This window comes from Berghia stephanieae, chromosome 14 (genome assembly GCF_034508935.2).
Source record: "Berghia stephanieae isolate SIO BIC M18660-M18661 chromosome 14, UCSD_Bste_1.3, whole genome shotgun sequence".
Classification (NCBI taxonomy): domain Eukaryota; kingdom Metazoa; phylum Mollusca; class Gastropoda; order Nudibranchia; family Aeolidiidae; genus Berghia; species Berghia stephanieae.
The window spans coordinates 17,386,588-17,406,712 of NC_088373.1; the positions used below are offsets into that span (position 1 = coordinate 17,386,588).

Consider the following 20,125-nt stretch of genomic DNA (forward strand, 5'->3'; position numbering starts at 1 on the left):
GAACGTGTCATGTCTTCGTCTGAACATCAACAAGAATGTTGGTAAGATTATCTGTGATAATTGGATTATCTCATATGTGTGGATTTCGATCGGATTTATCTTCTTGTGTGATATTTATAGTTTGAAGATGGTTTTAACCGTGAGAGAATTGAGCAATTTGGATTTTTAAGCGGGTAACGACCTTGGCTCCAACTTGGAATTTACTGACCCATTTTATTATGATGGGCTTGCACCTGCCGTCTTGAACCTTTCCTTTTCTGCGATTATGGATGAATCATCCCGACATTTTTGGATGATTTGCTCTCGTGACTGCCCTCACGTATTCTTTTATATCATTTATGACTCGATGACAGAATTCCAGTGGTATAATGATAACGAATTATAGAATTTTAATCATGATTTATCGATAAAAGGAAATCTGAGATAAGAAAACAAACCCAAACATTGTAAGTGGCACCAATTATCGATAATGTGCTAAATCTGTTTTGAGACGGGCAGCTTGATGGCCACATACGAGAGGAATACAAATATATCCCATCCGTTCTAATATTCTCTTATCTTATGGATAGGCTTCTTTTTTTATATTATGAAATTTATCAGGTTGCCCACCGTTCCATAGACTTCTTTTGATGTGCTGAGGCTGAGGAGGAGAGAGATTTCCAATTTTTACTTTTACTCCTGTTTCATTTCATTTCATTCAATTAGGTACTTTGGTAAAAAAAATCAAATTAGATTGAGCTCAATGAAATCTATATCATTTTAAAGTGCTTTTCAACACGATTCTAATGGTATCAAAATTGTGAAAATTAGATAAGCAGAAGAAAAGTTATCTTAGTTTAAAGGCTGAAAAATGGTCTTCTATTTGCCTTTGTTATTTACTGACGGACTTTGTGACCTGAAAATTGTTGCATTTCCGGTAGTAACCACCATTTGGATTTCAAAACTGGTCTAAAATGGCCGTTAAGTTTTGAGTAAGGATTTTACTGGAACGAATTTCATGGATACGGTATACAACTTTGCCCTGAATTTAATTTTATATAAAAGTTAAGATGTTAAATAAACCTGCCATCATGAAATTTTGATTTACTAAGTTCTAATCTTTTAATTATCCAAAGCTAAATTATACCCTATTTTATCCACAATCAAAAGTTATACTAAATTGTCATTGATTTTAAAATAAACTACACCAAACGATAGAGTAATTTCTCCTGAAGAAAATAAGACATAAATCATTAAAATCCATCCATAAACAAAAGATCTGTGGAACTTTTTCTGAGACCCATCACTCAAAAGTCCAAAAAATCGGGTCACAGCCACTAGCCCATTTATCGGCTTCCTGCTAGAGGGCCAAATGGATGTTTACCAAAGTACCTAATTCAATCAACAAAATGAACACAAGTAAAGGTTCTTCTTAGTCGGTTTGCTTGACAGATGCATGACAATTCTTTGTTATCTTTTTTGGTCATATATCATTATCATATGCAGATTACTTAAAATCCACGAGTCGTTCATAATAGCTGTCAGTAGTGGAAGCAATTTCAAGTTTTCTTCTAAATTTATTTTGACCTGACTCTTTTCTAAATAATGTAAGCCAAGGCTTCAGATATCTTTCCTGTGGTTCTAAACAGTTCTTCTTTACTTACTGTTACATGTTTTACCTCTGCTTCTATCACTATCGCGCCACCCAGTATTTTCTCATTCGCTGTGATTATCCCCAGACACCTGTCTGGGGATAACCAAATTTCGTTATCCCCAGACACATATTTGAAACTCCGCTCTTTTAAACAATTATCCACATTCCAGAATATGGAATGTTTCCGAATGCACATAGAAATAAGGAAAGTTAATAAAATATCTATAAAAACATAAAATTAACCAACATTAAATCAGTTGTTACTACATATACACAATATGCGTCGACTTTGAATTTGGTGTCATGGCCGAATGGTTTAGTCGTCTGCCCTGGAAGTTTTACCAGAATCAACGTTATGGGTTCGAATCCTGGTAACGTCACTTTTTGTTTTGTTTTTTTTAAAATTCCGTCTTCTTTTTACAGAACGTTGCAAGGGATAAATGTCCCATCCATCCTCCCCCCACCTCTTTTTTTTTTTGCGCGAGTCTATTATTTTCTCCTTTTTGTTTGACCTTTTGTTCCGTTTCTGAGCATGAATTTCTTAAAATTGTTTTTATTTTAAATAAATTATTGTTTGTTTTTTCTCCTCTATCTGACCATTTGGTCGCTCACTGAATATTGCTGTTTGTTTGCTTATTAATTATTTATCCTTTTTAGACACTTTTTGAGATCGAAGTGGGGACGTATATGACAATTTGCTAGAAACTAGAAAGGAACTAAGAGAGAGAGAGAGAGAGAGAGAGAGAGAGAGAGAGAGAGAGAGAGAGAGAGAGAGAGAGAGAGAGAGAGAGAGAGAAAAGAGGTGGGTGGAGGATTGATGGGACATTTTTCACTTGCAACGTTCTGTAAAAAGAAGACGGAATTTAAAAAAAAAAAAAAGTGGCGGAACCAGGATTTGAACCCACAACGTCAATTCTGGTAAAACTTCCAGGGCAGACGACTTAACCAATCGGCCATGACACCCACTTCGAAGTCAACGCATATTGTGTATATGTAGTAATAACTGGTTTAATGTTGGTTAATTTTATGTTTTTATAGATATTTTATTAATTTTCCTTATTTCTATTGCATTCGGAAACATTCCATATTCTGGAATGTGGATAATTGTTTAAAAGAGCGGAGTTTCAAATATGTGTCTGGGAATAACGAAATTTGGTTATAATTTTGGAAATTTTGATAACGAATTTTCATTATCCCTAGACAGGTGTCTGGGGATAATCACAGCTTTTCTAAATAATGTAAGCCAAGGCTTCAGATATCTTTCCTCTGGTTCTAAACGGTTCTTCTTTACTTACTGTTACATGTTTTACCCCTGCTTCTATCACTATCGCGCCACCCAGTATTTTCTCATTTCTCACTACAATATTGATATTGATGTTGACGACGTGATTTGAGGAAACAAGTGTTCACAGATTACCTAAAATTTAGTGGATTGGTTAATGGAAAGGACTTCTTTATACAAGTAGTGCCACATATAATACATATATATGTTTATTATTAATAACAATCCAGATAATTACACAATAATATAAATATATAATATTAAATGCATAAATAGATGATATGATACATAACTGTTCAATGAATTTGAACTTGTTATGATTGTGAGTTGTTACCACTGTGTGATATTTTTAACAGTTACAGTTAAGACGTTTTCCATTGTGGAATAGTTCAGTTTACACTTGTCGATCTTTGTTCTTCATCTTTATGTCTTTTCACAAAATCCAAGTCGAGTTAAAATCATATCAAAACAAAAACTACTGTTGTTTTCCGATCCAATCAACTTTAGATTCAGCGGAAAAAAAACAAACAGAACGAAGTGACAAACCCTTGCCAAGTCTAAATAATTTCCGATAGATTAAGAAAAAAAAGTAGGATTTCCTTTGTTTTCAAGGAAATTATACTGCACATAGTCAAAATATGGGAAGAATTCACTAAGATTTGTGCAACTACATCAGTCCATGGCCGTTAATTGTAAATAGTCGATGATTAAATGTCATGGCCAGTGACAAAAAGAGAAAATGAGAGAGAGAGAGAGAGAGAGAGAGAGAGAGAGAGAGAGAGAGAGAGAGAGAGAGAGAGAGAGAGAGAGAGAGAGAGAGAGAGAGAGAGAGAGTATCAATATTATAATATTAACAGCATCACTCAGTGAAGGTGGCATTAACATCATTCCATGTCTCTAACATTCCTTGGTGGCAGTTAATAGTGCAAATGTACACATGTCAAGAGATACGTAAATGAAAGTGAGATGAAGATAGAGGAGAAAAGCTGAGACCGTGAGAGAAAGAGAAAAAGAGAGTTCTAAATGAACGTTTCACTCCATATTCCATGGCAGCTAAGTGTTGATGATTTACCAACTGGCAGGGGCTGAGGCAAAAAGGGAAAATAAGAGAGAGGGAGGGAAAGGAGAAAATGACAAGAGAAGGAGAAAAAAAAAAAAGAAAGAATAGGTAAAGAGAGAGAGAGAGAGAGAGAGAGAGAGAGAGAGAGAGAGAGAGAGAGAGAGAGAGAGAGAGAGAGAGAGAGAGAGAGAGAGAGAGAGAGAGAGAGAGAGAAAGAAAATGACATTACTCCATGACAGTTCATTGTACACACTTAGTAGTTGATGATCTGACACAGCCCTTGGCAATTGACTATTTGCCATTATTTAGTAACTGACTCGACCATTTTAGAAATGTAAGATGTGATCAATGTGAAAGGAATCAATTAAATACACTGGTTAAAAAACAAAAAAGCCTAAAATATGGACAACTTCCCTTTTTCTGAGATTTTGTCATTTGAACGAATGAATTTCTATGGAGGAAAAAATAACCAAAACTCCCTGAAATTTGTCTGCTGATTTCTAATGGCCATAAAGATATTTTAATATAGTCTATAGTCGACACACCGCTTAATCGCACACCCTTGGGAGTTCAGGTTAGTGTGTCGATTAATCAGAGAAACTAAAAATAGCATCTAAGCACTCGCTGTGCCATTTTATGAAGGACCTTCTAATGGCTTGAGACCGTTATTTTCAAGACATTAAACTCATTAGAAGGGTTCTATTTTCTTTTCTTTTATTTTTAAAATTTATTTCTTTGGTTTGTCTTGTGGGGCTTTTTTGTCTTTTCTTGTTCATGTTTCATCGACAATAGTAATTGTGATGCGTTGATTGTAGTAAAGCCCCATCATCATCATCATCATCATCACCACAACCAGTTCCAATTCATAATCATCGTCATTACCACCACTACTACAAACACATAACCTTGACTAAGTCATATTGTTATTATTCATCAGTTACTCATAGTACTTATATATATTCAACTTTTTTTTTCTCTTTTTTTTCTCCAGATAATCTCACTGTTCGTCATTTGATTTTGACTGGACTGGATTGCATGCACACAAACACATTCTACATCAGTGAATAGTGTCAATGAAGGGCTATTCCATTCACATTCTACATCAGTGAATAGTGTCAATGAAGGGCTATTCCATTCACATTCTACATCAGTGAATAGTGTCAATGAAGGGCTATTCCATTCACATTCTACATCAGTGAATTGTGTCAATGAAGGGCTATTCCATTTTTTACTAAAGGATAGTTACATTAGGATTACTTTGTTCTCAGTGAGGATTTTGTATGGAAGTGAGGTGAATTAAAATTGTAAACTAGTGTATGAGCCGTCATTTGTGTCTTATGATGGTAAGATTCAAGGAGTATTGAACGTTTTATGGTAGAGTTTGAAAGCCAACGAGGATGCCTTCGATTCATCTCTCCCACCACTACAATATGCCATCGTTACAAGTTCTGTGACGATGAGTGAAAAGGAGAAGCAAGATATTTCAAAGAAGCCGACCAGCGAGGTCAAGCGCCTGCATCAAAATGACCAGGAGAAACAGAGGAAGGAGAAGATCAAAGCTTGCATCGGGGAGATTGCCAAGGAGCTGCCTCCTCAAGCCGAGCAGCTTGACCGGAAGCCGGTAAGACGTTTAGAAATGGACATTTGTGCGGTTGGCTGAGAAAACCCGGAAAGATGCGCAAATTTCATAAATTGAGTTACAGTTATGTATGCAGTTGTGTACACCCCATCTTTCTGCTCATTTATCACTTTAAATTTTCTTTCTATGTTTATTAGAACTCAAGTTATGAATTTTTTTGGATTAAAATTTGATGCTATGGGAATCACTTTTATTTGATTTTGGCTCATAACTCGAATCGGAACTTGCCGCGTCTTCCCGGGTTTTATCAGCCGACCTCACATTTAATTTTAATACTTCATTTGTTTCATTATCATCATCATTCTATAGTTGTAAGATGGAATGAGTTGATTTTGTTTGGTTTTATTTTCAAGTTGATTTCAATTATTCTATATTTCAGAGTACTCTCTACATTGTCCTCCAGACCAAGGAGTACATTCAGAAACTCAAGAAGCAGGTACAAGGCTATGAGAAAAACTTGGTGGCAGAGCAGCAACGTAAGTTCATAGACTCAATCATTATGCAAGGTTGTCAATTTTCCCTATATTTTCGGAATCAGTATGTTTACAATAAACCCTTAGCTTATTTTCCAATCATGTGTTAAATGGAAAAAAAGTCAGTACATAAAATGTCTTTTTACTGGAGTTCAGCCCGGAGAAAGGGGTCAGTCTATATGTTTGTGTAAATGTTCTGTCAATATTTGGCTCCTGAATTGGCAGCTCTGAATGTTTTACTCTGTTGTACATTGTATTGTCATCACATTGTTGGCCTTTCATTTATTACTGAGTTAGTTGCCTAATTTAGGAGTGGAGCAGGCACTTGTGTTGATGATAATAAGAAATAGAATAATAAATAAATAATAAAATTCCGTTTATTCATCCCCAAGGGGAAATTTGTCTTTAGGGTCTAATCCAAGGGAAGACTGGAATAACCCAGGCGTCAGCCGCAGTGCAGCGCCGCAAAGTGAGCTAGGGCGAGGTGACTTGCTCAAGGCCACACAACGCAGCGGCGGGTGAATCGAACTCATTACCTGTTGGGTACGAAGCAAAGACCGTACCGCTGAGCCACGCTGCCCCTAAATGAGTAGAGAAGTGACAGAAGACATAGAGAGTAGAAGAAAAAAAAAGTTTATTTTTTGTGATTAACAATAATTTTGTATTCGCTCACTTTTCTGAATGAATATTCACCCGATATTGGAGTTGGAGTATAATATACTCAAGTGTGGTGAAAAGCGTTGATTGTAGAGCATCTTTCTCCCGATCAGGCAGAAGGTGTCGAAACAGATGGGTCCTGGATTCAACTCTCTCCATAGCTGCAAAGGACCTTTTTCTGCATTTGATGTCCCCCTACATCTGTTTTCCTTTCCCAGGTTGTTTTCTGTCTTTGTCTCGGAGTCCTTGGCTGGTTGAGAGAAACAGTCAAATGTATAGTACTACTAACTACTAGTACTAATTTTGATAGATGGAATTTTTTTTTCTCTTGTAAATCTCTGTTGTTTTAGGTTTGTTTTGAATATGTTTTGAAAAAATTTGAGTGAATTCTTCTCAGTTGGATCCTATCTCTGGATCACAAACTAAGCACTTGATGATTTGTTCTTGTAATCTGCGTCTCTTCTGCTTTTAAACCATTCCCCTTTGTCTTACTTTTTCTTGGGTGTTTATAATGTGTAAATCTAGACTTTTTTTGACTATTCCATTTACTTCCTTTTGATTGGTGGTGAAATGACCAAATTGTTGCAAGCACTTTAAAACCCTTAAAAACAAACACAAAAAACAAACAAAGAAAAAAGTAGGAAGAAAATTCAATGGTTTGTTTTATTTTATTTGACAGAGGAAGAGCTGCGACAGCTTCGGGAAGCTCACAACTCAGACCTTGAAAGAATCAAGAAACTGGAGGAAATGGTGAAAAACAGCGGTAAGGAGATTGGTGGGTCATCGATGACTTAGACTTCGATAAGATGGGAGTAAATGTGGCCACAAAGGGCCCCTTGCACACCAGTGTCAATTGATGGTTATAGATTTTATTATTTTTTTTTAAAATGAGTTTTTGTATAGTGCAATATCCACTAAACGTGCTCCAAGCGTTTTACAAGGGGTCCCTGGCCAACAGCAACACTTAACATTTAGGATGGGGCATGACGCCTGTTAGGCGATATTCCAATTTTTAAAGACTTGAGACAACACTGTTAACAGCCAGGAACTCATTTTACACCTGAGTACGGTGAGAGAATGTGAGTAAAGAGCCTTTTCCAAGGACTCAACTATGCACAGAGCGAGGCTCAAACCCAGGACCTTCCAATCCTGAAGCGAGTGTCATACCACAAGACCACATAGCCGCATATTTTGTCATTCATATAGCAATGCTCTCTGCATGGAAATCCTTGGGCCTCGACTAGGGCCGCGAATTCCCCCAAGTGGTGTCTGGAATTCCTGTGAGTCAAATTTTGATTTGGCGTCTCTGTAAACAAATGTCACTTTAGGTCATGTCAAAAGGCAGACCACAGCGTTTAAATAGGGCCCAAACTTTTACTTTAGTTACTTCTTCCCTCACTGGCTACCGTCAAGTAATGTAAACAATCCACCATCAGCCACGGTGATAACAGCTGTCAAGACCACGTGCACTGGCAATAAATTATGTCTGCAGGTAAATCTCATCGCTTTGAATTTCTCTCAGGCAGAGAGTAGTAGAAATTTCATAAAAATACTCAATTTTCTCAGCCCGTTGTGGACGCAGCATCTTTTTCATAATTTTCAAACATATATGGATACAAAGGCCACTTTTTCCTCTACAAGACGCAATTATTTTTATTTACATCATTAAATGATAAGTTTGTGTTTTGCTCTTTTGAATAATCAGAGTTTTTAAAAAAATAATTATTAAAATTATAAGTTTAAGAAATATTTAAAAATTCAAAATATCAAACCAACACTTTTTACCATCAAGTGTGAGGGATCAGAGAAAAGTAGATAAAATTATCTTTCATATGATATATACTTTATTATGTAGATTCAGGGATTTAAGAATAGAGGGTGGGGAAAGGAATCTTTGTAATCATTTTTGTTACCAACAAAGAGGAGAATATTTCATTATATTTTAGAAACCCAATAATAAAACTAGATAGTGATGATAAGAGACATTTATTTAGTTTGATTTCATTGAATTTAAGCGGAAATTTTAGATATTTCTTAAATTTACTTATTTAAGTTCTGTTCAGGTCATGGAGAGACACTCTGAAGATGGTCATCACACCAGTACAAATGAAATATGTCGAATTTGTTGTGAAAGAGTACAGAGCCGTGCTGAGAGGATTAAAAGACTCTAGACGTTATCAACAATTGACTATAAATATAAATGTGAAATTCTGACATATTTAAATATTTCAATTTGCGAGAAATGTATCTCAATGATACATAATTTAAAGAAATGCGATGCGATTGGTTCAATGAGAAAACTCTGAACAAGAAACAATACTTAATGAGGTGAATATGATCCTTATCTTTCACCAGTGATGTGCTATATGCAGTCTATATATGGCACACAAATTAAAAGAGGTGCAAGTCAAGTACATAAAAAAAGTAATGGGCACGGATATCTCAAAAATAAGGTTATGAAAATTATAGGAACTCTTTAAGATTTTCTTAGTGGTTTAAATTGTCTTTAAATGAATGTCCTTATATAACAATTTTTAATGGAATTCTTATAATTCGTTGATTTGGGATAAATATAAGTGAATCACATTTGACTATGTTTCTGGTTTATTAAGAAATATCTATTAATACAATGCTGTGATTGGATTTCAGTTTTACCTTACTCAAAATCCTGACTTTTACGTACAGGTGAACTGATATCTCAAAAACGCCTCAATCTACTGGTATAAAATTTAAATGTCTACATTCTACAGATATTCAACATCATTTCCATTACTTTTGTTTTAAAATCTTAAGTGTTGAACATGTTAAAATATTCTCTTAAAAATTTTAATTCACTTAAATTTATGTATCAATTTCATGGGTTATCCCTCTTGCTTTTTAACACCATCATAATAATGATTAAATAATCAATGAAAACTCTGTTAATAAACTGTTTGGTAGTATAAAAATATTTTTGCTACACTTAATAACGGCAATACTACATTAGTTTGAAATTCAGAAAAAATCGATCAAAACGGTGAAAAAATTGTCTCCCTCTCTCAGTGTAAAGCTTTGACTCATCATCACTAGACTGGCTAGATTTACCCGGCGAACTAAACTGAGAGCAATAAACGCCTGTGACATTGTGTGATCACGAGAAGTTGGATGAAAATAGATTTTGTTCGTTAGAGTGAAATATAAAAAAAAAAAATATCAGGAATTGGGACAAGAGACTTAATGTGTGGTGTAACAAAAAGGGTGCAAGTTAGCTAAAGTGTCAATGATAGTTTATCATCTCAGTTGCTCTAAAAATTGGGGGGGGGGGGGGGGGGGTTAGTGCAGTCAAAATGGGGCTAAACTTAAAGACAACTGTTCAAAGTTTTCCTCCTTTTTCACTTTTTGTCACCAAATGTCAACAGTGATAAACAGTAGACCTTCAGAGCCATATGGCCCATTGAGTTGGAGTTTATCTATCTAGTCTATCGCAAAGTACTTTCTACTAGATCTAACAGAAGCAGCTACCCAATTACTTCTGGGTCTTCTTCTCTCTTGTCATTAAGTTGCAACCCAGCGCATCGAAGATAATAATAATATAATATAATAATAAATTCCCTTTATTCATCCCAAAGGGGAAATTTTTCTTTAGGGTCTATTCCAAGGGAAGACTGGAATAACCCAGGCATCAGCCGCAGCGCAACGCCGCAAATTGAGCTAAGGCTAGGTGACTTGCTCAAGGCCACACAACGCGGCGGGTAGTCGAACTCGGTACCTTTCAGGTACGAAGCAAAGACCGTACTGCTGAGCCACGCAGTACCATATTGCAACTGTGAGTATGGTGAGAACAAATAGACGTGCCTAGTCTTTTATTTTGATTTTATTTTTTTTTACCTGGGATCAATCTCTGTCCTTTTGCCTGTGAAGCGAGTGGTCTAACAACTGAGCTATCAGGACCCCCCAGCACTTATAAAAGCTCAAGTTTTTTTTTTTTTCCTTCTTCTCTTCTCCAGCCATTGAGAAAGTGACCAAGTTGAATAGCAATGACCTTCCATCGACGACCTCCCACCACAGTGAAGGCTCGGCATCTGGACGGAGACGACCCAAGACAATCAACAAGTTGTTCACGGAGAAGAATGAGATGCTGCATCAGGTTGGAAACAAGTTGTATATTTTCATAATGACCAACACTGTCCTGAAAAACTCAGGACTGTCCTGAGTTAGCAGTGTGGAGAGAGAAAAAATTAAACATTATTCAATTATGATTATTGTCAATTTCCAATTTTCTATGTTTATTTTGTAATTAAAATTCCAACCTATTTCCTTTTTTTTTTTCTAAAGAGAAGTTTGACTTTTCTTTTTGCTTTGAATTTACCCTTTAAAATCTTTCAAAAACAAAATTGTAATCATGCCTGGTTCTTGTACCATTTGGCTCGTCTTAAAGCCTAGTTCTTGTACCATTTGAATCGTCTTAAAGCCTAGTTCTTGTACTATTTGACTCGACTTAAAGCCTAGTTCTTGTACCATTTGACTCGTCTTAAAGCCTAGTTCTTGTACCATTTGACTCATCTTAAAGCCTAATTCTTGTACCATTTGACTCGTCTTAAAGCCTAGTTCTTGTACCATTTGACTCGACTTAAAGCCTAGTTCTTTTACCATTTGACTCGTCTTAAAGCCTAGTTCTTGTACTATATGACTCGACTTAAAGCCTAGTTCTTGTACCATTTGACTCGACTTAAAGCCTAGTTCTTGTACCATTTGTCTCGACTTAAAGCCTAGTTCTTGTACCATTTGACTCGACTTAAAGCCTAGTTCTTGTACCATTTGACTCGACTTCAAGCCTAGTTCTTGTACTATTTGACTCGACGTAAAGCCTAGTTCTTGTACTATTTGACTCGACTTAAAGCCTAGTTCTTGTACTATTTGACTCGACGTAAAGCCTAGTTCTTGTACTATTTGACTCGACGTAAAGCCTAGTTCTTTTACTATTTGACTCGACGTAAAGCCTAGTTCTTGTACTATTTGACTCGACTTAAAGCCTAGTTCTTGTACTATTTGACTCGACGTAAAGCCTAGTTCTTGTACTATTTGACTCGACTTAAAGCCTAGTTCTTGTACTATTTGACTCGACTTAAAGCCTTCCACTTTTGATGTATCCGATTTGAAGGCTTTAGTCGTTCCTCCTGTTTTTACAGTGAAGATTTCACAATTGTTTCTGTCTTGTGTCTTTTTCCTAATGTTAGATCGTTCAATCTGATTTCGTCTTTGAGTTGCTTCAAATCAGAGTTAGAGGTAAGGTTGTTGGTGTTGGACATCCCCTTAGTTCCTTTAATTTGGCCAGAGAGATGGTGTATCAAATGTGTCATTGCTTTATTGGCAGGAATTTCAGGTTTACTTAGTATTAGTAGAATATGTCCAAACAGTTTCCACTTGGGATCAAGGATTTGACTTGGCAAAGGGTTTTTCCTTACATTTTAAAATATAAACTTATTTAGTTTGACATCTTTGTAGGATAATGTCTGCCAGTACACGCGGTCATTGATTTGTATGTACCTTTTACTCTATGACTAGTCAAGGGTTTGACCAAGCTGCCAACTGTCCCGATTTGGCAATCTAAAGTAAAAAATATTTTTAAAAAATAGATTTGGACTGTTTATGTGTATGGAAATGACCTTTGCGTGTCCCAGGATTGTGCTTTTTTGACCAGCAAAGTAAAACAAAGAACAGAAAATGGCTCTAAGTCTATATTTGATAGTGTAAATGTCCATCCATTCTGCTGTTTTGAGTGATGATGGTATTGTTTGTTAGGGTGTCCTGTTTTAGTTGTTGGCTGCTGTGGTTTTATCTTTGGTTTAAGTTTTGCTCATTTCCATCCGTCTTTTCTTTTCCAGCAAATGGTTTCTGCAGAGGCTCAAAGTGGATCCTTCTCATTGTCTCATCACGGATTGAATGCATCGTCGTCATCGTCGTCATTGTCTGGTGGGAGTATCTCAACCCCTTACATCCACAACAACGCCGGCAGTCTTCCTCCACCACCTCCCCCTTCCTTACTCGTGTCACAACCCACCTCCACCATCTCTATCATGACAGTAGCCCCCACAATCCTCTCTGTTAAAAGCCCCTCCCTCGGCCAGACGTCATCGCGGAATCAGAATACCATGGTGGACGGCGGCAGTGCTGGTGGGATACGACTCACTTCCTCCACCACGATGTCGTCATCTTCATCTTCTTCGTCAGCTTCCAGTTCCTCCATCTTACTCGGAGGGAGGGGAGTGAACCAGACGGATATTGGAGGAGGGTCGTCCTCGTCATATTTAGAAGTGGGTGGGATGAACACTTTCGGAAACGACCACCTGAATACAAATACCAATGCTGCAAGTAATGCAGACGGGTCTTTAAGTGCCATGACTCATTTATCATCAACCTCATCCTCGTCGTCGTCGTCAACATCATCTTTATCGTTATCATTGTCGTCATCCTCAACCAGTGATCCCCCTCAGGGTGTCGGGTTACCAGCCATTCTGAGCAGTAACGGGAGTGTTATTAATAGTGCTAACAGTTTAATAAACGCTGGTGTGGCAAACGGTTCAAGTAATAATAATAATAATACCAATAGTAATGTTGTGATAGGAAATAGTCATCACCATCACCACCATTTCACTGCTGCTGATCTGGCCTCTGCTGGCATCCACTCCGGGCCGGGGTCCATCTTAAATCTTTCTGGAAGTGTTGGAGGGAATACTAATATCGCCAATAATAATAATAATAATAATAATCACGGTAACAACAACAACCAACAGGAAGTGGTGGTCGGTCCCAACTCTGCCTTACAAACGCTGGCCTCCGTCGCTGCCAGCACCCACATGGCTGGTGGTGCTGCCGTGCCGGGCTGTGGGGATCAAACCCAAGCCCTGTGTAACCCGTTGGTGGCCTCCCTAGGTGGTCAGCAACACCAACATCATCAACAGTCCCCCATCGTGTCTTTACCACAACAACCACAGTCGATGTCTGATGGTACCCTAGGTCCTGTTGGAAATGTAAGTCATTTTGTTTTCCTGACACAATTAGTGACAATTTGGTGCAGATATGTGGTCTAGTGGTTGGAGTCTCGCCTTTGGATCGGAATGTCCTGGGTTAGGGTCCCACTCTGAGCTGCGCATAGTGGCGTCCTTGGAAAAAGCTCTTTACTGATATTCTCTCACTGTACTCGGGGTGTAAAATGAGTACCTGGCCGTTAACATCGTTTTCTTTAAAATAATAATAATAATAATAATGATAATAATAATAATAATAATAATAAATAATAATAATAATTATAATTATAATTATAATAATAATAATAATAATAATAATAATAATAATAATAATAATAATAATAATAATAATAATAATAATAATAATAATAATAATGATGATGATGATGATGATGATGATGATGATGATGATGATGATGATGATAATGATAATAATAATGATAATAATAATGATAATAATAATAATAATAATAATGATATCGCCAGATAGGCATCATGTTTTGTCCTACATGTTACCTGTTTCTGTTGGCCAGGGACCCCTTGTAAACTGCTTTTAGCACGTTTAATGGATATTGCGCTATATAAATGTTCAAGTATCTTGTTGGGATTGAGTTGGTGACAGTGTGTGAACTTATGAGATTTTGGAGTCAGAATGACTTTTTCTCCTTTTTAGAAAGTTACATTTATCCCCAGTCTGATGTATTGGCAGTGAGAGATTTAAAATAGCTTTTATATAGCGCAAAATCCACTAAACATGTTCAAAGCGCTTTACAAGGGATCCCTGGCCAACAGCAACACTTAACACACAGACAGAGACAATGCTGTTAACGGACAGGTACCCATTTTACACCTGAGTATGGTGAGAGAATGTGAGTAAAGAGCCTTTTCCTCCAAGGACTCATGCGCAGAGCGAGGCTCGAACCCATGACCTTTCGATCCGAAAGTGAGTGTCATACCACAAGACCACATAGCCGCACAAAAAGATTTAATGTGTGGTGGAACAAAAAGGTGCCGTTTCCCACTCTCAAGAAGTTAGCTAGAGTATCAGTGATAGGTAATCATCTTAGTTACTCTAAAAATCTGGGTTGTTAGTGTGTAGTAAAACTGGGGTTTTAAGGCAGTCGGTCTAAAATTGTCCTCCTTTGTCACTTTTTGTTGAGTTGCCATAAGCACTGTATGATAAACTCATGGGGACTAGAAACAAAAGTTTATCTTAAAGATTGGTTCATTTTATCCATTTTCAAGGGAAACAACTCTATTCAATTCTGATTGGGTGATGGGGAAAAGTCCAGTAGCAGACCTGTCTCCTTGAACATCCAAAAATTCTTAGTTTTTAGGAGATAAATATTGTAGATATTGTAGTCGCTATCATTAACTTAAAAAATTTACCCTCGCAATCATTAAATGCAGGGTTGCTGATTTCCCGCATGTCACCTAGCCTTAGATCACTTTGCAGCTGATGCCTGGGTTATTCCAGTCTTCCCTTGGAATAGACCCTAAAGAAACATTTCTCCTAAGGGATGAATAAAGGGAATTATTATTATTATTATTATTATTATTATTATTATTATTATTATTATTATTATTATTTTATTATGTCAAAAATCAGCCTTAAAATTGAGGTATTGTTCAAACCAACATTGTTTATAAAAGATTTATCTTCCGGTGATTTTCTAACCATTTTATTAACAGCTGTTTTTTTTTTTTTGTCTTTGCCTGTCGTACACCCACGTAGAATGTGAAGCAAGTGATTGTCAATGGACAACTGTTGACTGTCAGTGATCCAGGCCTTGTTCCATTTGACGGGGGAGATGCTGTTACAAACAACAACAACAACAACAATCACAGTAACACTAACATGATCCCGATGATAACGCCCCAGCATGCAATCAACGCCCTCGGCATCAACTCTCAACCGTCCAGCAATCTCAGTATGAACCAGGCAGGTCACCTTTTCAATCCTGGGACTGGCCACCAGCACCAGACGAATGTCATCAACAATCTCCACAACGGTCCCAACACCATCATCTACACCATCAATGAACACGGACAACTGGTCGCTGTGCAAAACTCCATCAACCAAGGAACATCTTCAACATCATCCGTACAAACATCATCTTCATCTTCATCATCGACGACGAATATCGGACATCTTGAAATGATCCCCAACATTTTGCCATCATCAACATCATCGTCGTCGTCGTCGTCATCCATACAACAACCACCCAGTCTGCCCCAGCATTTGCTCGCTGGACCATCTAACCCGATAGTATCAATGGGAGGGCCACTGGGCCCACACCATCCACCCCCCGGCCCACAACAGATCCTGTTGCCACCCACTGCCAACCCTTTACAGCAAGTTTTACCCCAAGCAGCTCCCTTCATTTTCCCACCTCAACAGCAACAACAGGTACTGGTACCGGTCGCTTCTCTTCCTTCTTTTTTCTTTGATATTTTTGTTGTTTGTTTTGTTTTATTGTCATTTTTTTAATACACTTTCATTGTATTATTCTGGCTATTTTTAAATGGAAAGGGGAGGGAGGGGGGGGGGGGTGGAGAGAAAACTTGAATTAACAAATGTTTTGCCTCACTTTTGAAAAATTATTTATAATTCTTTATCTTTTTGAAATTTTGCTTCATGAAGGTGAATTGACGATAAAAGTGTAATGATAATAATAATAATATTAATAAAAGTAATACTAATGATCATGATAATAATAATAATGACATAATAATAATTGATATAATGATATTGATTGTGTGAAAATTTTGTGAAATTAAATGAATAATTGTTTTTTAGGAATGTTCAGGCAGGGTGTTGTCCCTTTGGAAAATTATGAGAAAAAAACAAACAAAACAAAACATTTTAGAAATGTCTAGTTATAAAAGGACTTCAATCTTTTGTTTTCTTCTTATTCTTGCTTGCTCTCTTTCTTTCTTTTAATAATCAATGTTTTTTTTTTTTTTTTACCGATTTCAGATATTGAACCTAGGAGGTCTAGGCGGTGTCCAAATTATCAACCCGTTCACTGGCATGGTGGTCAACAACATGGGACCCTTGTCCACCCAGCATCCTGCAGGGGTTGCCACGGCAACGGCGCCCCCAAATGCCCTGAGCAACGCAGTCAAACTGATTGGCAACGACGTGAAGCTGGTGCCCCCTGGGGACCATTCCGTGGTCCAACAGGGCCCCACTCATGTGATGGTGGACGGGTCTCTGATACCCATCTCCACAAACCCACAGACCATAGTACCAGCTGGAACTCCTTTGGCTGCTGCGACCAACGTCACTCCGAAACCTCCACAAATTCCTGTAGGCAACCCTATACTGCAGGTATGTTTGATTTTATATTCTTGATCTATTCAAAACTTGAGCTTTTATAAACCGCAATATCCACTTAAAGTGCTCAAAGCGTTTTACAAAGGGTCACTCACCCACAGCAACACATAACGTGTAGAATGAGACACGAGGCCTTTTAGGCGATATTACCATTTTTTTTTTCCGACAAACACAACACTGTTTAAACCTGTAAATTCTCAGTCAATTTGTCAAATTCAAATATTTAAAAAAAAGGAAAGAAAGAAAGAATTCACAAATCGTAGTCGAATGACCGTAAAGTAATTAGGAGTGTTCCATAACGCTACGCATAGCTCATGGGAGCCGTTTATATTAACGATGGATTTATTGCCAAGGCTAAGCGGCGCTTTTTAGAATTGGCGTGACTGAACACATCCCAGTGTAATTTCACACAGCCTTCGTTAAATTATTTTTTCACTTTCCAACCTGTCGTGATCCCAACGGTAGCCAATTTTAACTGAGCCGCCGAGCGATAAATTTCACTGTTTCATCTAAGCCAAAATTGACCACAATTACAAGCTGGGTTTTAAAAGTATAAAAAAAAGTAAAATGCGAATGCCGGAAGTAACATCTCTAGTAGATGATAATAGAGACACCTTTAAATCGAAAGTTAGATTAGGATAAATTGCTACAAGCACATTTCGATCGATTGCCTCACGTTATAAACAAACTGGTTGACCGTTTCTTCACTGATTGAGTACCTGATTATAAGGAACAATGGCAAGTAGCCTAATTAATTCCCGTGCAAATCAGGACGTTTTCTGCCATTGTTTTGCTCAAGCCCAAGCGAGCTTGCTGTTTTGTGGCGATTTACCTTCATTTCGATTCTTTGAATTTTTCCGCTACGCCTGCCGAAGTTTCTTCTTGATAATTCACTTCTACTTAATAATCCAGTGTATTGGCCAGAAGTCATATTTATTAGTTTTTTTTTCTGTCATTTACTGATCGAAAATCAAGTTTGCTCATTGCTACATTATTCTAATGTTCTCACAATGGCTGAGCTGTTCGTGGATCGCAATTCAGACTTGTCGAGCATCGATAAAGATGTGAGTGTGAGGAATAAATTCAATTGGTCATGGCTAGAAGTTAAAGATGATAATGGTGATTATTTTTCTGACTATGTCAAAAAAAATTCCAGAGGCAGGAATATGACTTTGATGAAGTCATCTTTACCTATATGAATGACATGCTGATTTAGCATTCCTTCTACATCAAATTATGGCAGTCATACTTCCAGTAAGAAATAACACCCACTATTTTAATGTATTGTATTTATCCTCTCCTCTCCAATGATGCCCTTATTTTTAAAAAAATAATTGAATCTTCAGTTTGTCGAAGAGTTTCAGTCCATTTTTTATAGAGCTCATTTACAGGTCTAACTGTTAATGGCCAGATACTCATTTTACACCTGAGTATGATGAGAGAATGTCAGTAAAGAGCCTTTTCCAAGGACTCAACTATGCGCCGAGCAAAGCTCGAACCCAGGACCTAACAATCCGAAGTCACACGACCAATAGCTGCACATATGTGTAGTTTTGTCTTCAGTGTTATATGTACAGTGGGGAGCAAAAGTATTTGACACATAGGATTTTGGGGAATTTCTCAAAAACCGTTAAGTCAAATGTAATGAAAATCATAATTGATATGCTAATAAACGTTGTCGATCCAAATATATAAGGGAAATTATGAGAAACGTTTGGCTTACAAACTTTTATCAATCAAAACACCAAATTTATCAGATGCAAAAGTAAATTTTTGCCACCAGAATTGTTAACCCTGATTGTATAAAATTTGATGATACATCATTTTTTCCAAATGTTTATTTCCACAGTTTGACCCGACCAATCCATCGGCACCCCCAATCTTACTCAACGCAGCCACAGCAGGGGGTCTCCAACTAGCCCAGGCCCCTGGTCAACTACTCGGACCCACTCTAGGTCAAGCAGGACCCCCTGGGATCATCCAAATGACGCCCGGAGGTCCAGTTCTGGGCGGTTGCAGCGTGGGATCCGTCGTGTCGTCACTACAGATGGCTAGTGGTCCCGGTGTGACTGGGGCAGGACCTGGTGGGATGATGGTGGTGTCATCTATTGTAGCCAACACGGTGACCACCAACTCGGTGGCCACTTGCATCAGCTCTGTCAGCGCCACCACCGGCACCAACAGTAAGGTGGGAAAGGTAAGCACAATGGAGATAAGATAATACAGGCCTGTAAAGGTGCCGGCAATTTCGCTCTGCCTAAGGCCTAAACATACTTTTTTCATTTTGTTTCACAGCCTATTGAATTGGTAAAATTCTAAAAAAATATTCCGGGAAATTTGGATCTTTGCTCATGTTATATTGATGAAAGCTTCAGCTTCAGGGGGGGGGGGGGGGGGGGGGGCGTTGTCCACCCTAACCCCCTACCATTGCTCCACCCTGGACCCGGACCCAATATCTCACGGATTTTCAGGCAATTTTTTCAGGGGGCAGACGCAGGTCTGATAATAAAAAACAAATGACATGGAGTAGGAAAGTTCCGGAGGATCATAGCCAATTAAAAAAACATTGCGGTGATGAGGTTTCAAAAGGGCAGGAGGTCACTTTTTGTGTCTTCTATCCGACTATATCTATTTTCCAAGTTGCTTTCTGTCCTTGTCTTGGAATGGGAAACAGTCAAATGTATAGCGTTAGTTTTGGGAGATATATATTATTTTTTTGCCCTGTAAATCTTGTCTTGGAATGGGAAACAGTCAAATGTATAACGTTAGTTTTGGGAGATATTATTTTTTTCCCTGTAAATCTTGTTTTGAAATGGGAAACAGTCAAATGTATAGCGTTAGTTTTGGGAGATATTATTTTTTCCCTTGTAAATCATCTCATCTCTGTGTTATGTACTATTATATTTTTTGTTTTGGGTATATATCATGAATTATAAACATTTGTGTGTATTATTCCTCTTAATGGGGACCTAACCTGTGCTGGTGTCTGTATGAGACTTTTAGGTGATCTCAAACTAAGTACAGTAATCGTGTT

The 20,125-nt window shown here is 37.6% G+C and overlaps 1 protein-coding gene across 2 annotated transcripts in view; it reads left to right on the plus strand.

The window, feature by feature from the left end:
* The window catches only part of LOC144959679 (uncharacterized), a 35,707-nt gene that overhangs the window by 106 nt on the left and 15,476 nt on the right, over nt 1–20,125 (plus strand). The window contains exons 1-9 of one of the 2 annotated variants that reach the window (XM_078892357.1): nt 1–41; nt 4,967–5,596; nt 5,994–6,090; nt 7,424–7,507; nt 10,731–10,870; nt 12,609–13,754; nt 15,487–16,161; nt 16,732–17,085; nt 18,941–19,288. The exon at nt 1–41 is cut by the window's left edge and continues 106 nt beyond it. In XM_078892357.1, the coding sequence (XP_078748483.1) occupies nt 5,432–5,596; nt 5,994–6,090; nt 7,424–7,507; nt 10,731–10,870; nt 12,609–13,754; nt 15,487–16,161; nt 16,732–17,085; nt 18,941–19,288 (3,009 nt within the window). In that variant the 5' untranslated portion in view covers nt 1–41; nt 4,967–5,431. Of the gene's footprint in view, nt 447–4,966; nt 5,597–5,993; nt 6,091–7,423; nt 7,508–10,730; nt 10,871–12,608; nt 13,755–15,486; nt 16,162–16,731; nt 17,086–18,940; nt 19,289–20,125 lie in introns of both variants that reach the window. The other variant, XM_078892358.1, reaches the window with a different exon arrangement.